At 39.6% G+C, this 14559-nt stretch overlaps 1 protein-coding gene across 3 annotated transcripts in view; it reads left to right on the top strand.

Annotated features, from left to right (window-relative positions):
• Positions 1-12923, top strand: part of SLC39A6 (solute carrier family 39 member 6) — a 30191-nt gene extending 17268 nt beyond the window's left edge. For all 3 annotated transcript variants that reach the window (XM_048839465.2, XM_048839466.2, XM_048839464.2), the window contains exons 7-10: positions 2465-2842; positions 7430-7510; positions 9191-9381; positions 10556-12923. In XM_048839465.2, the coding sequence (XP_048695422.2) occupies positions 2465-2842; positions 7430-7510; positions 9191-9381; positions 10556-10708 (803 nt within the window). In that variant the 3' untranslated portion in view covers positions 10709-12923. The remainder of the gene's footprint in view (positions 1-2464; positions 2843-7429; positions 7511-9190; positions 9382-10555) is intronic.
• The last annotated feature ends 1636 nt before the right edge of the window (positions 12924-14559 follow it).

Raw genomic sequence — 14559 nt, 5'->3', positions numbered from 1 at the left:
CAGGATTGAGCACTGGAAATCAAAACTGTTCTGTTTAAGCCCTTCTGTCTACAGAAGTTTAAGATGCTTATGCATCTACCAATTTCTAGACTAATAGTACCTGTAACTCTATGGAGGAAGGATTTTTAAGAGTCCCTGTGTCAAATCTGGTATCAAAACGTAAGCACTCAAGCTTACATATTTCAAATACCCGAGGACTTGATTTTCAGAAGGGCTGAGCACCCACAATTCGAGATGAAGTTAATTGGGGAGAGGGAAGCTGCAGGTATTCAGCATTTCTCAAAATCAGACCATTAATGAAAACACCTTAAAAATTTCATGGAACAAGAGTGCCACCAAACGTCCAGATCTTCTGGTACAAGTTTACAATAAAACATTGAGCTTTTTGATTTTTATAGGCTGATTTCAGTACTGTGTGTGCTCGGCTACTGAAATATCCACTATGATAAGCACTTGGATTGTAAGGTAGGTGTAAACAGGGCGTGTGTGTGTGTGATATATTAACATTAAGTAATCTCATTCTGGGTTTTAAATTACAGTGTGATCAAAATACCTCATTCTCAGCAAGAGTGAGATTAAAGCAATTCTGAGGTGAAAATATAATTATAAAATGTCTTGCATATTAGTGTGATATTTGCTGGAGGGGAGTTCATGTCAAAAATTTGTCCAAGTACAGCAGTGTTCTGTCTGCGAACAAATATACACATCCTTGGTGAAAGCCCACTGAAGTTGGTGGATTGAAAGCATAGATGAAGTTGACTTATGCCCCTTTGCCTCACTCCTTTAAGCCCTGGACTTCATATTCTCTACTTACCCCATTAGAGGTTTTAAGATGTGCCCTTATATGCCTCTGTGGACTTCCTCTCTCTCCTCTTGATCCTATTGCAAGGCTGAATCATATACTCAATTGAAAAAAATAAATGGGGATTTGGGTTTATTTCTGTTTCTATGTTCAGGGTTAGAAGGGTTACTTTCACTTTTACTGCTTTAACTCGTTTTTCAGACTCTTGAGCAAAACACCATCTCGGAAGCATTTCTTGGAATCAAAATGTGTGAACTGCTCCACCGAGTAGAACAGTACCAAAATAGTCAGTTTAAAAAAGGAACTTTGTTCAGTTTGCAGGGACCCCAAATCGCATGGGTATATCTCCTGCAATCATATTATATGGAGACAGCACTTTTTATCTGTAGTTAACAGGAGATGTTGTTTCTGGCATGATAAATTATCTCTGGCTTCTTTTAATTGTATTTTTTTCTCCAATTTTCTGTCTCTTGTTTTTTAAGCACCTCAAGCATCTAACGCTGACTAGAACTACCAGAATACTAATATTCTCTATTTGATTCGACAGAACCCCAGACTCTCCTGAAAATACATAAAAGCTCATATGTTGGCTTAGTGTTGCATGCCATACATGATCCTGTAGCCTCAAACAGAACTCTTCTATATCTGATTGTCTGCATAGGTATCACAGTGGAATTTGGTTTTACTGATCCCCATTTGTAGTTTTTATGTGGCTATATGGAGCATATCTTATTTTGCAGAAACCAGTTCCCATTGGTGCTGAGGTCAATGGGATTTTTATTTCAGGATCATATTGCAAATTACGTTTTTTGTTTTGTGTTTTTCCCCCAAAGACACAAGAATTGTCGTCTTTCAGTGTCACTCACTGCAGGTAAAGAAGTTAACTGAAGTGCCAGTTAGAGCCAATTCTTAACTTAACTGACCTATCTTGACATTAAATGTTTAATACAACTTGCCATGTCCTTCTGTATTGGATACTTTCCTTCTGTGCATATGTCTGACTATTTTTTGGAAGTTCAGACTTCCGGATTTTTATGTAGTGATCAATTACATCTATATCATCACAAAGTGCCAGAATTGATCCTTATATTATAACTTCTCTGATTTTGGTGGCTTATAATTCAGCCTAAAATTCATTAAAAGTACATACAATGTGATTTCAGACTTTTTTTAATTTTCAAAACAATTGGGCTACAAGTCAAACTGTGCAAGTTTAAAAAGTAAAAACTGTACACATTTGTGCCTAAGAAAAATAGTTCAAAAACTAGCAAATGATTTAATATGTGATATAGTATAATGTTGCTATAAAAATAATATATTTTATCAGCTGAAAGAAGTTAGATCACCACAGTATAACTTGTGAAGATTTTGTTTTTTGGAAATGAGTCTTTAGAGACAAGTTAGGAGTTAAGACTTTTTTTATATATATAATTTTGTAACATTTCTGTAGAATTTCATGGTGAGTTTAGGGAAATTTGAGATGATATTTAAAAGGAAACTATTGTGGTAAGTCATTCAAAATATTGCCATACTTAGTCACAGTGGAAGAAGGTGTCCGTCTCAATTCTGAATTTATTTGCTTTTCTCTTATTGTAACGTAACATTGTATGTGATTATTTTTATGTACAGTTATGTAGTCTTATTTATTTTATTATTTACAAGGGCCTGAAGGTTACTTAGGGACAGAGTCACAAGATCCATCACACTTCATTTCTCAGCAACCTGTGGTACAAGAAGAAGAAGAAGTCATGATAGCTCATTCCCATCAAGAGGAAACAGACAATGAATATGTATCCAGGGGGTGTAGAAACAAATGCCATTCTCATTTACATGACACTCTTGGACAGTCAGATCATCTGAGTCACCATCATCATGACTACCATCATATTCTGCATCACCATCATACCCAGAATCATCATCCACACAGCCACAGTCAGCGCTACTCACGCGAAGAGCTGAAGGATGCTGGGATAGCTACTCTAGCCTGGATGGTGATTATGGGTGATGGACTACACAACTTCAGTGATGGCTTAGCAATCGGTAAGTGTTTATACAATACTTTTGCCTTCTCATGTAATAACAGCAAGGTAAAATTGTTCCTCTGCTGCCACTTAACTTCTAGCGAGAGGACATCAGATAAGAGTCTTGCCATAATAAATTAGCCAGTGATCTGCTAGTGGGTTTTGAATTGATCAGTCAAGGTTACAGATTGGAAACCTGGATAGCTAGTGCGAAACAGTAAACCATAACTTATTCGTTGCAACTGAGAAAGGTATAAGGATAATGACCAGATAACAGAAAAGACATTTCTTAAAGAAACAGACAATGGGAAGTTATAAATATTGCTTTAATTATTTTACACCCAAAAGATCAGACCAAGATTTTCAAAACTAGGAGCCTAAAGATAGGCACCTAAATTCATGATTTAGTTACTTAAGTAGTTGGCCTCACGTTTCAAAAGTGCTGGGCACCCAGCAGCATCCACTGATTTCAGGCTTGATGTTAATTCTCCCTATGCTGTGTTCATAAAAATAGGTGATCCCATGTCTTCACTCCTATAGCCTGTCTATGTAGTCTCCAGTTTTCATTTTAATCAGGTCATCGTCTTTCATATTTTTCCTCAAGCTTCATTGACCTTCACCAAGATCAGGATTCATATTTTAAATGTCCAGAGCCCCTAAGGAAGGGGTTCCTAAACTTTTTGACTGAATGTTTAGTGTATATCCTGTGACTATGGTTTTTAAAAAAAAAAAAAAAAAAAAAAAAAAAAAAAAGCTTGTCTAAAGGTATAACAGTATCTCCTCTTCCTGCATGGTTTGTTCGTGTACCTATTCCTTCTCTCATGCATGTTTTATTCCTTCAGTTCTGTGATACTGGAATGCTGTAGCTTTTTTGGAAAGATTTAATGAGCTATTCACAAAAGCCGTATATGCAGCACGGCATTTTGGGCATTAGACAAGTGAGATCAGGTTGGCTGTCCCCTACCTTTCTCTAGCAAGATGGATAATGAGAATTCTGGATGTAAAGTAAGATGGTGATGGGAGGGAATTTTTTTTTTTTTTTAAATGAGCAGTCAACACCAACAAGTCAAGATCACGAAAGACTAACAACAGTTTTCTAGATGTGCTCATTGCTCTACAGATGTTGGATTCATTTTTAATGTAGGGTCAGTTGCAACAATGCACTGTAGTCAGTTCAAGGACAGTAACTTTACTATAAATCACATTGCAGGGCTGAATTCCTTTTTCTTGTTTGCATGAGGAAGGGATACAATAAGTGATAGTATATAAGTATTTCTTTGGACTTCAGAATAATGATGTGAACAAACATAGATTCTGTATCCAATTCATAATATAATGTGATGAGAGCTTCTGATATAACCTTTTTTTAAAATAAAAATTGGACCATCGAATCTAAATTTTCCAGCTTATCAGTAGTGAAAACGTGGTAGGAAAAATAAGAGGATTTGCATGTAATAAAAGCCAAGAAGAATCAATTTTCCTAAGTATATGTGAGAGAGATTTGGGAAAGGATGGATTTGGTGGACTTGCAGTAAAATACAAGGGAAGGCTAATATCACCTGTAACAAATGAGACCAGCCAATTTAGTAAGGCCTCATTAACTGATTCATCTAGACCAGAGGTGGGCAAACTGCGATCCACGGGTAACATCCGGCCCGCGGGCCCCTCCTGCCCAGCCTTTGAGCTCCCATCCGGGGAGGCTAGCCCCCAGCCCCTCCCCTGCCATCCGCCCTTCCCCGCAACCTCAGCTTGCCGTGCCGCCAGAGCTCTGGGCGGTGGGACTGTGAGCTCCTGCCGGGCAACGTGGCTGCGAGAGCCACCGGCTTGCCCCACTGCTCTAAACTGCACGGTTTGACTGTGTGGTTGGCTTTGGTTGGGCGGCGTGGCTGCCAGTACTGGTGCTCTGAGTGGCATGGTAAGGGAGCAGGGGGGTTGGATAAGGGCAGGGGCTCCCGGAGGCAATCAGGGGACAGGGAGCAGGGGGGCAGTTGGATGGGTGGAGGTTCGGGGGGGTGGGAGGAATGGTCAGGGGATGGGGAATGGGGGGTTGGATAGGTGTCAGAGTCCTGCGGGTCCTGTTGGGGGCAGGGGTGTGGATAGGGGTGGGGGCAGTCAGGGAGCAGTGAATGCATCCGATGAAGTGAGCTGTCGCTCACGAAAGCTTATGCTCAAATAAATTTTAGTCTCTAAGGTGCCACAAGTACTCCTTTTCTTTTTGCATTCTTCCAGTTTTCCACTTTGAAAAACATAATCACCCTGGCAGAAGCTGGGCCACAGGCAGTTTGCTACCACCAGCCCTCCACCCACACACACTTATTTTCAGCACCAGTCACCACTGCAATAAAAACTAATATCCATTGGTTCCACGTATGAACCTCTCCCATCTTAACATCTTGTTTTTTTAGAGAGACAAGATAGGTGAGGTAATGTCTTTTATTGGACCAACTTCTGTTGTTGACAGACAAGCTTTCGAGCTTACACAGAGCTGCTCTTCAGGTCTGGGAAAGGTCTTTGTTTGTTGTTAATAGAATTATACAGCCTTACCGGAAGCCTTGAAAATCCCTAATCAGATTTTAGGACCTGGTGTCTGCCTTTTCAGTTCCATTTATATGTATGTTCATAAATTTTATATAACAGTTAGGGGTCAATATTGCCTTTGTGTTATCTTTCATCCACTTAAGATTTTAATAAACCATGGTACAGGCCGTGACAAAAGACATTATGCAAATAGAGCTTTGAATACATCCTGGGCTTCTCCTTCAAAAATTGATAAAATACACTCTGTATAAACTATTTCTTGCAAGTAGCAGGAGATGAACCACAAATGTTAAGCTAAGACGTGTCTAAGAATTCAAATTCTTTGGTGTTTATTTGAGCCTTTGATCCGGAAAGAGCTTTCTTGTGATATTTCAAGTATTTCTTGATACAAGCAGGGTTGACACAACCACAGGAATAACTCTCACTATTTCAGTGCTAGATTTATTCAGGACAAAATTTTGTGAAATTGAGCAATATATACTCCTGGGGGAATTCTGCGCCATGATGCGTGTGCAGAGTTCATGTTCCCCGCAGATTTCTTTGCTTCCCTGCAGAAAAATGGTAAATCACTGCAGGGCTGGGGACACTCCAGCCAGTGGCTTCTACCTTGAGCCAGGATTAGCTGCTAGTCCTGGCTGGGCTGAAGGCAGGAGAGGATGGGACTGGGACTTCCCCTTGCAGGCTGGGGCTGTGTCAGACCTACCCCGAGAAATCTCCCCCAGCTGCAGGAAGCTCAGCATCCTTTCCTGCTTCCTGCCCCCATCACTCAGCTGTGAGGGGAGGGGTCACTGTATGGGGAGCTGTTCCCCCATTCACCCAACCCCTGTGCATCTGTATCTCCCATACCCAGACACCCCCTTCCAAGCCTCACCCACTACATCTAGAACCCCCCAGCTCTCCATACCCAAACCCCACCCCATTGAACCTCAACCTGTCCATCTGGAATCCCACCCCTGCACTCACACCACTCCCCACTGAACTCCTTGCACTCAAGCCCTACTCCCCGCACCTCTTGAGCTCCAACATCCAGACTCCCATGCGACTGACTCCCAATTAGCTGCACCCAGACCCCCACCCCTCCAGCACTCGGACCCCCCTGCTGAGACTCCGACACCCAAACCCTTCTCCTGAGCCCCAACCACTTTCACCTGGAAGCCCCGGTAGAGTCCCATTGCCCCTGCACCTGGAACCTCTCCCCTCCCCCTCTCCAACAAGCCTCTGTGCATCCAGATCCCCCCACACCTAGGGGACACCCCCCCCCACCCCCACTGAGCTGTCTGCACCTAGATTGTCCCACGCAGACTCCTCTCACCAAACACCTGGAGCAGGCCCCCCCCCCCCCCCCAAGCCCCTTCACACTTGGATCCTGCCTGGTTGAGTCTGCCTGCCCCATACCCAGTGCAGAGCGGCAGGGCCCCAGGGTGTTACTGGGCAGGCTCAGGCCTTGTGCTGTGTCAGGGTTGGGTGCAGCCTCACCACTGAGTCTGTGTCCCTGGGGTGGGGAGGCTGCAGGGTGGTCTTCCACCTTCATGCAACCAGTGGCCTGTGCTTCTCACTGTCATGCTGGAGCCTCTGCATTTATTGATTGACAAATAAAACTTGCAGAATTTTAAAATACTGTGCGTAGAATTTTTAAATTTGTTGGTGCAGAATGCTGTCAGCAGTAAATATAGAACTGGCTAGTAAAAATCACATTTTTAATCTACAGCAGCTTGAGTAAAGCGTCGGGTGAAGTTGGTCGATGAAGCACCAATCCTCTGCTTTTTTTGTTTTGGCATTTGAGACCAATGGTAGGTTTTTGCTTTTTAAGAAAAAGTGCTATAAGAGATGGGCTTGAAACAGAAATTACAAGGTTAAATTATTTTGTTATACTGGTTTGACTAGATGATGATTGTCCCTTCTGGTTTTAAAATCTATGACACACAGACACACAAACACTTTCACTTTTCTTTGGAGTTCGGCTGTTTGGCCATTTCTGCCCTAATCGGATATGAACACATACAGCAATGTTTCCAAGCTTGATTTTTTCAACTGTAACATTTTGGGGTTTTTTTTTGTCTTTTCACAGGCGCAGCCTTTACTGAAGGTTTATCTAGTGGATTAAGTACTTCTGTGGCTGTATTTTGCCATGAATTACCCCATGAGTTAGGTAAGACAACACGATATTTTAGTAAAGGATAGCTTGCTAGGAATTTGGGAGACATTAAAGGATAATGCTTTATTTTATCAATGTTTTATTGCATAGCAAACATTTTTCTGAAGTCTTAGGAGGAAATAATTCTAACCAGGATCAGAAGTGTTCACTCAGTTTACAGCTGTTTTTTAAACAGATTATAAAATTCATGAATAGATTTACTATTTAGAATTATTTGCAAATCTCAGAAGTTAAGTTTTTGTTGATCAGATCACTCAGTTTGCAGATATTCAACATGTATTATGTTTAATTACGTGGCATTATTTCTGTTCCTTAATTTGTGTGACTTACGTGTAACTTGTGAATCTTGCAACTGAATATGCAATTTGCAATTGGTTTCTGTCAAATACCTGCTTAACTTGATTTTTGTGTGTGTGCACAGAGGATAATATGGAAGTGCTTGAATATTTGCTGAAAGGGTACTTAGGGTACTCTCAAATATCAAATTAAAATTCACTTTCAAGTTTGAACAAACATTGGTGGATTGCTTTTTCCACTATTATTCAGCTCAAGTTCAGATCTTGCAAAAGATTCCCATCCAAAGTCTAACTTGGGGATGTTGTTTGGAACTCTACATCTTGAGTCTTTCTAGTCAGATTGGGTTAATCTGTGTGTGTCTTCCACATAAGAATTTAGATACTACGAGGTTATAGGTTTGGGGCCTGGTATCTGTCACAGAGAAGTCATTAGGAATTGGATTGAGCACTTAGTCTTTTTTATCTCAGTAGAATGAAGCTTGTTTTGTTTACTGAACTAACGGAGGCTGCCCATTGCTTAGAATGTTTCTGTGGATGATTTTAAAAAGGAATCTCATCAAGCCTGTCTTGTCTGGAAATTTGCCTTGACATAGGATTTTACAGGTTGTGGTATAAAATGGTGGGGTTACATAGAGATTAGCAGGGGAGTCGCATCCCCCAGAGAAAAATGGTTTGCAAACATATATATATATATGTGTGTGTAATAGGTAAACACTACAAAACATGGCAATATTCTTTACAGTGAGTTTGGAATGGCACAGGGATATTTCCGTACTCTTACCCATTTCAAATTAGCACTGCTGTTAATCATTCTAGTGAAACTGAGATACGTAAGGTCACTTTTTTATAGAAATTAATAAAGAAATTCTTAAGCAATGACTGGGCTAGAGTATAAAGTATTTAGAAAAGTCACTGGATAACTGGGTAGAACCATGATGAGAACACATCACATAGCAATTTTTTTTTTCAAAATCCATTAAAGCCAGTTTGTGGAAAAAATACTTTATACAGTGTTCACTGAGGTTGAATACTGTGGAATACTTCGGTTAAAATGATATACATTATTAAATCAGGTAAGTCCGACAGTATGCATTTTCCAGAATACTAAAAATAAACTAAAAATGTGATCTTGTGCAGGACTAAATTTTCATACTATAGATCGTGGGTATGCAGCAGTTTTCACGTGTTCACTCATTGACTGACCTATTTCTCCATAAATGAACAACTTATTTTCTGGACGAAAACTTTGAAGAAAGCCAATAACAGGCACTAAAATAGTTCCATATATTCTTTCTAGGTGGTGAAAATAAATGTTACTGCGCATGTTACAGTAGTTACATGAGTGGGTGAAAGATACTTTTTTTTTTTTCTGCTATAGGAGATTTTGCTGTACTTCTAAAAGCTGGCATGACAGTCAAACAAGCTGTTCTTTATAATGCTCTATCAGCTATGCTAGCATATCTTGGAATGGCAACTGGGATTCTTATTGGTCACTATGCTGACAATGTTTCAATGTGGATATTTGCACTTACTGCTGGCTTGTTCATGTATGTGGCTCTTGTTGATATGGTAAGTATGTAACTAGAACTACTTGCTGTTTACATAACTGAGATTCAGAATCAATACCAAAATCAGTTTGTCATAAAATAGGAAGTGGGTTTCTTTCCTCTTAGAAAACATTGACCACATGTATTACATGTTTCTTAACCTAAAGACTGACACCATTTAATTTGTTCTTAAGGAAGCTTTTCAACATAACTATGGAACACACACAAGTAAATAGACATTAAATTATTGTGAATAGCATAATGTGTTGGAAGTTCCTATTCAAATAATTGAAATTTTATGCCAAATTGGAATATTACTAGAATTTTTTTTCTGCTTAAAGCAAAATTCTCTGGGAATCCACATAACCACATTGTAAAGAATCTCTAGGCACCTCAATGGTGTTGCTTAATTGAGTAAAATTGTTCAGGTTCTGGATTTATTCTGTATAGGAGATATTGGTGGAATGGAACATTAAAGGACAATGGTCTGTGGCAGTAAGTATTGAGGCAAAAACATGAGACATTTAAAAAAAATAACAGTGAGGGGAGGTAGAGATGTTTGTTTTCAGTGAGACATTCCCCCTATGTCAGCCTGTTTCAGTTACTTTTTAATACCAGTTTTATTAGTGATGAAGATGCTGTGGCTGGTGTATTGGATAATGGTACAATGGCCTGGTTGTACACTGTTGGCATGATCCTGAGACATGCTGCACACTTGCAATAAATCTTCAGCACTTCTCTAGATTAAACTGGGACAGTACAAGACTGGAAATTATTCTAATAGGCAGAAATAATGTACAAACTTGTTCTTGTTTCTAGAACTATATTGTTTATGAAAATCAGATTATATTCTTATTTTTCATTTGTAAATAAGTCATCTATGCACCAATAATATAATTGGAAGGCATTCATTTCATTTGGTATAATTCCTGAAAATAGATGGTGCTGATTAGACCTGTGCAACATCATCACGTTCCAAGGTATGATGAGCTGTTTGGAGGCAGACTCTGATATCCTTACACCTGAGGACTAGACTTTATGCCACAAGTGATGTCACTGAAGTCAGTGGGACTACTCAAGGAGTAAGGGACTACTCCACATGAGTGAGGGGGACAGAATCTGGCCCTTAGCGAACAAGTCAGAATGAGGGATACTATTTATTTTGAAGATGGTAATATTATTATTTTTTTATTTAGGTGCCTGAAATGCTGCACAATGATGCTAGTGATCACGGATGTAGCCGTTGGGGATATTTCCTGTTACAGAATGCTGGAATCCTGTTAGGTTTTGGGATTATGCTGCTTATCTCTGTGTTTGAACATAAAATTGTGTTCAGCATAAACCTATAATCTTGGTTATCTGATGTTGAATTGAAGCTTATAGTAGACATGGTTCTGCTTTTTCTATTAGCTACTGTAAATGAGCTCTAGGCTTTATAGGCTAGGCATTTTTTTATTGATGTATCTTTTTTTTCCAGAAGTAAAACTGAATGGTGTGAACTGTTTACACATAATGCTCAGTATTGTATGAGGTACTATAGATAACTGCGCTAGTCAGACTGCTGCACTGTTACACATGGTAAAAGTGCCAAATCCATAAAGGAGTATCACTTTTTTTACAATTTTTATTTTACAATATTGTTCTCTGATTCGTTTACTGCATGTAATAATTGTGAGATTTTAGTGTCTTGTACTTTTACCTAAATGGTGCTTGCCTGTATAAACAAGTGAAATGGCCATGTTCTTCTTGTAGTATGAAATGCAAAAATTGTCCACTTTTTCTATTTCGAGAAACAGTGAATACTCTTAACATGTGGGCAGAGTGAGTATTGTAAAACAAAATATTTGAAGAGAGAAATGTAATAAATGGGATATAGGTATCAGCTATTACGGGAGTTACAAATCAGACACATGGCTTATCCAAAGTGTGCCCAAGTTGAGTCAAAATATGGAAATTTCATAACAAAGCTTGCTGAAATAATGAAGCTGGGAGATATTGTGTATAATCTATGTACAAGAAAAATTACCAGAACAACAAGCTGAGGCAAAAGGAACAAGAAACATTAACAGCTCTTTTTCGATAAATGGTGTATTTTGTGTGGTGAGATGTGCTATATTTGCATCTGTATAAAACCAAACAAAGAAACTGGGTGAAATCTTGGTTCGGTTGAAGTCAATGGCAAGGCCCCAGTGGCTTCAGTGGGGCCAGGATTTCACCCACAGAACTTACCTGAAAAATGCTGCTTCTGCTGCCCATGGTGTCTCATCTTGGCTTGGTGCATGTCAGCGGGGTGTCTCCCTTGTAAATATGAAAATGGTAGTACCCAGGGAAGATCTGTAAACATTTTAGGGCATCTTGTATACTGCTTGGCCATTTTGTTTATCTTAAATATTCTGAACTCTCTGACATAGCACTAAGAATCTCTCTGCAGTTTTCTTAAATGATGCAGCTCAGCGTTTAAGCCCGTATACTTTCATAAGCAAAGGCATCTAGAAAGAACAAAGTAATTCAAAAACTTTGGCTCAGCCAAACCATGAAATCATGCAGTCTTCTCACAGGTGCGCAGGAAATATGGGAGGTGTGTGTGTGTGTGTCCACGGAATAGGGGTGATCATTTGTGGATACCAGCCCTGCAGAAAGACTTTGCTAGATTTCTCTTCAGCTTTTTTCTCTTGTATTATAAGACCAGTAGCTGTTTTTTCCCTTTATCTGTTCTATGGGAATTGGAGAACTTGCATCTGCTGTCCATGTCACTGCGGGCAGCATTCCATATTACATACTGCTTAGTGCAGTTCCTGCCCTGCCTGCTTTGTCTATGCTGCCCACTGGTGGTGGGGTTTTTTTGTGTAGTTGGAATGGGGATCCTATGTGGAGCTGGAGGGTGTCCTCTGTAGTAGCTTTACCCCTCTGCGGGATCCCACTGTGTATTTCTCCATGGTTTTCCTTCTCTCCATGGTGGTGATTGCTCAGGGCCTTTCCATTTGAGCAGTGTGTTCCAGTTCCTTTTAGCTCATCAGGTTTACGCTTTAGACAAACTTTCTTACGAAAGAGTTGTGTGATGAACATTAACCCTTCCCTCAAATCTCACTAATGAACATGCTCACTAGCATGTGGTGGAAGAAAGGAAGGTTTGGTATAGTCTTAAATTCTATCATAATTACACCTGAATAATGGAGAAAGCTCCCATTGAGTGCAAAGTCTTTAGTAAGGATGATTGGATTAGTCGAAATACATTCACTTGACAAAACATTAGTATTCTCTGTTACCATTGTCTGTGCATGCATGTGGTATTTGTGTTATATACTTGAAATGGAAATTCTGAACCTCATTATCCTTGATCTTGAAGCCAGCTTTCAGAAGCTTATCAAAATAATAAAGTGGCTAACCACTTGGTTTAATTTGAAATTGTCTATTTAGTGTTGCTGGATAGAATGTAGGTTTTAAATGTGGGACTAAAACTTGCCACACTCCGAGGTTTCAGTATCTTCCCCACAGCCCATTTGGACTTAAGTTATGTAATGCAACTTTACATGAATTAATGAGAATAAAAGGAGACGATTCTAATTGCTGGTGGTTAAATTTCTTTTGTATGAATTATACACTCCAAAACAACCTAAAATAGCACTGATCTAAAATTCAGTTCATTCCTCACTTTGTTTTGAATTCTCAAAGAGCCACACATCAGTATTAGAGACACAAGGTGGCTGAAGTAACACCTTTTATTGAACGAATAAAAGATATTCCTTCAACCCCTAATCTCCCTAATTTCCTGGGACGAACACTGCTACAACTACCATGCAATTCTATATATTAATATTGACATCTCCGTAGTAATAGAATGTAAAAATGAGGACCAGACCTTGTGGGCTCACCATGGGTCAAGTACAGGGAATCTGAAGTGAGAGCAGCTGGAGGAACTGGTTCCTGGATTGGAAACTACTACATGGAAACATTTTTGTCCCCATTTTTCCATCTTGAGGCATTCCATCACTACAAGCAATTTCTGCAACAGCGCCTAACTGAGAGAAAAAAAGATTCCCAACTGGGTATCTCCATTTGTTCTCCTTTCCTCTGAAGAAAAAGATCTCCCAGTTGTTGGCCCCTTTTGCACTCCAAGGGCCACAAGGAGATTACAACCACCCCCTGTGGTCTCCCTTCCTTTACCAGGAGAGGAAAGGAGAGAGATGCACTCTCTCCAACTCCATAGGTAGTGCCCCAAAATGTCCTACTGATGAAATGTATTTAAATCTTCTAAAATCCAGGATGCTGTATTAGAAATTTCAAAAATTTATGGGAAAAGCTCCTTCCTTGCCCCTTCCCATATTTTATGTTTAACATCACTACACAATTTCCATCCTGAAACAAATAGGTGGGGAGACCAGTGATGTGCCCCTAACCAACTCAACCCACTCTGCATGGGCATACGTGTAGCATTTGATTGCTGGCTGGCTATGGCCCTCTATGGGTAAAAGAACTCCTTTGGGAAACCTTTATTTTGTCTCCATATTTTTCCCCTTGTTGCATTCCATTGCTACAGGCTGATGCAATGCTGCACCTTCCCATTTAATATTAAAGTGATGACAATCTCCAAAATAGATCCGCCCTTGATCTATTTGAACTCCTTGGACTGAGCATTTTGAGGTAGCTCCACATGTTTGAAATAGGGCAATCAAGCAATTAAAGACCATCACAATTAATCATGTGATTAATCGCACTGTTAATAATAGAATACCATTTATTTAAATATTTTTGGATGTTTTCTGTATTAAAATATATTGATTTCAATTACAACACAGAACACTACATTGCTCACTTTATATTTTTATTACTAATATTTGCTGGAAAAAAGTTGTATTTTTCAATTCACCTCATGCAAGTACTGTAGCGCAATTTCTTTATCATGAAAGTTGAACTTACAAATGTAGAATTATGTACAATAACTGCATTCAAAAGTAAAAATTCAAGCTTTAGCGCCTCCAAGTCCACTCAGTCCTGCTTCTTGTTCAGCCAATGGCTAAGACAAACAAGTGTGTTTACATTTGTGGGAGATAATGCTGCCCACTTCTTATTTACAATGTCACCTGAAAGTGAGAACAGGCATTCACTTGGCACTTTTGTAGCTGGCATTGTAAGGTATTTACGTTCCAGATGTGCTAAATATTCATATGCCCTTTCATGCTTTGGCCACCATTCCAGAGGA

Source organism: Caretta caretta, chromosome 2 (genome assembly GCF_965140235.1).
Source record: "Caretta caretta isolate rCarCar2 chromosome 2, rCarCar1.hap1, whole genome shotgun sequence".
Classification (NCBI taxonomy): Eukaryota; Metazoa; Chordata; order Testudines; family Cheloniidae; genus Caretta; species Caretta caretta.
The sequence above is the reverse complement of the archived record's forward strand: the minus strand, read 5'-3'. Positions and strand labels throughout refer to the sequence as shown.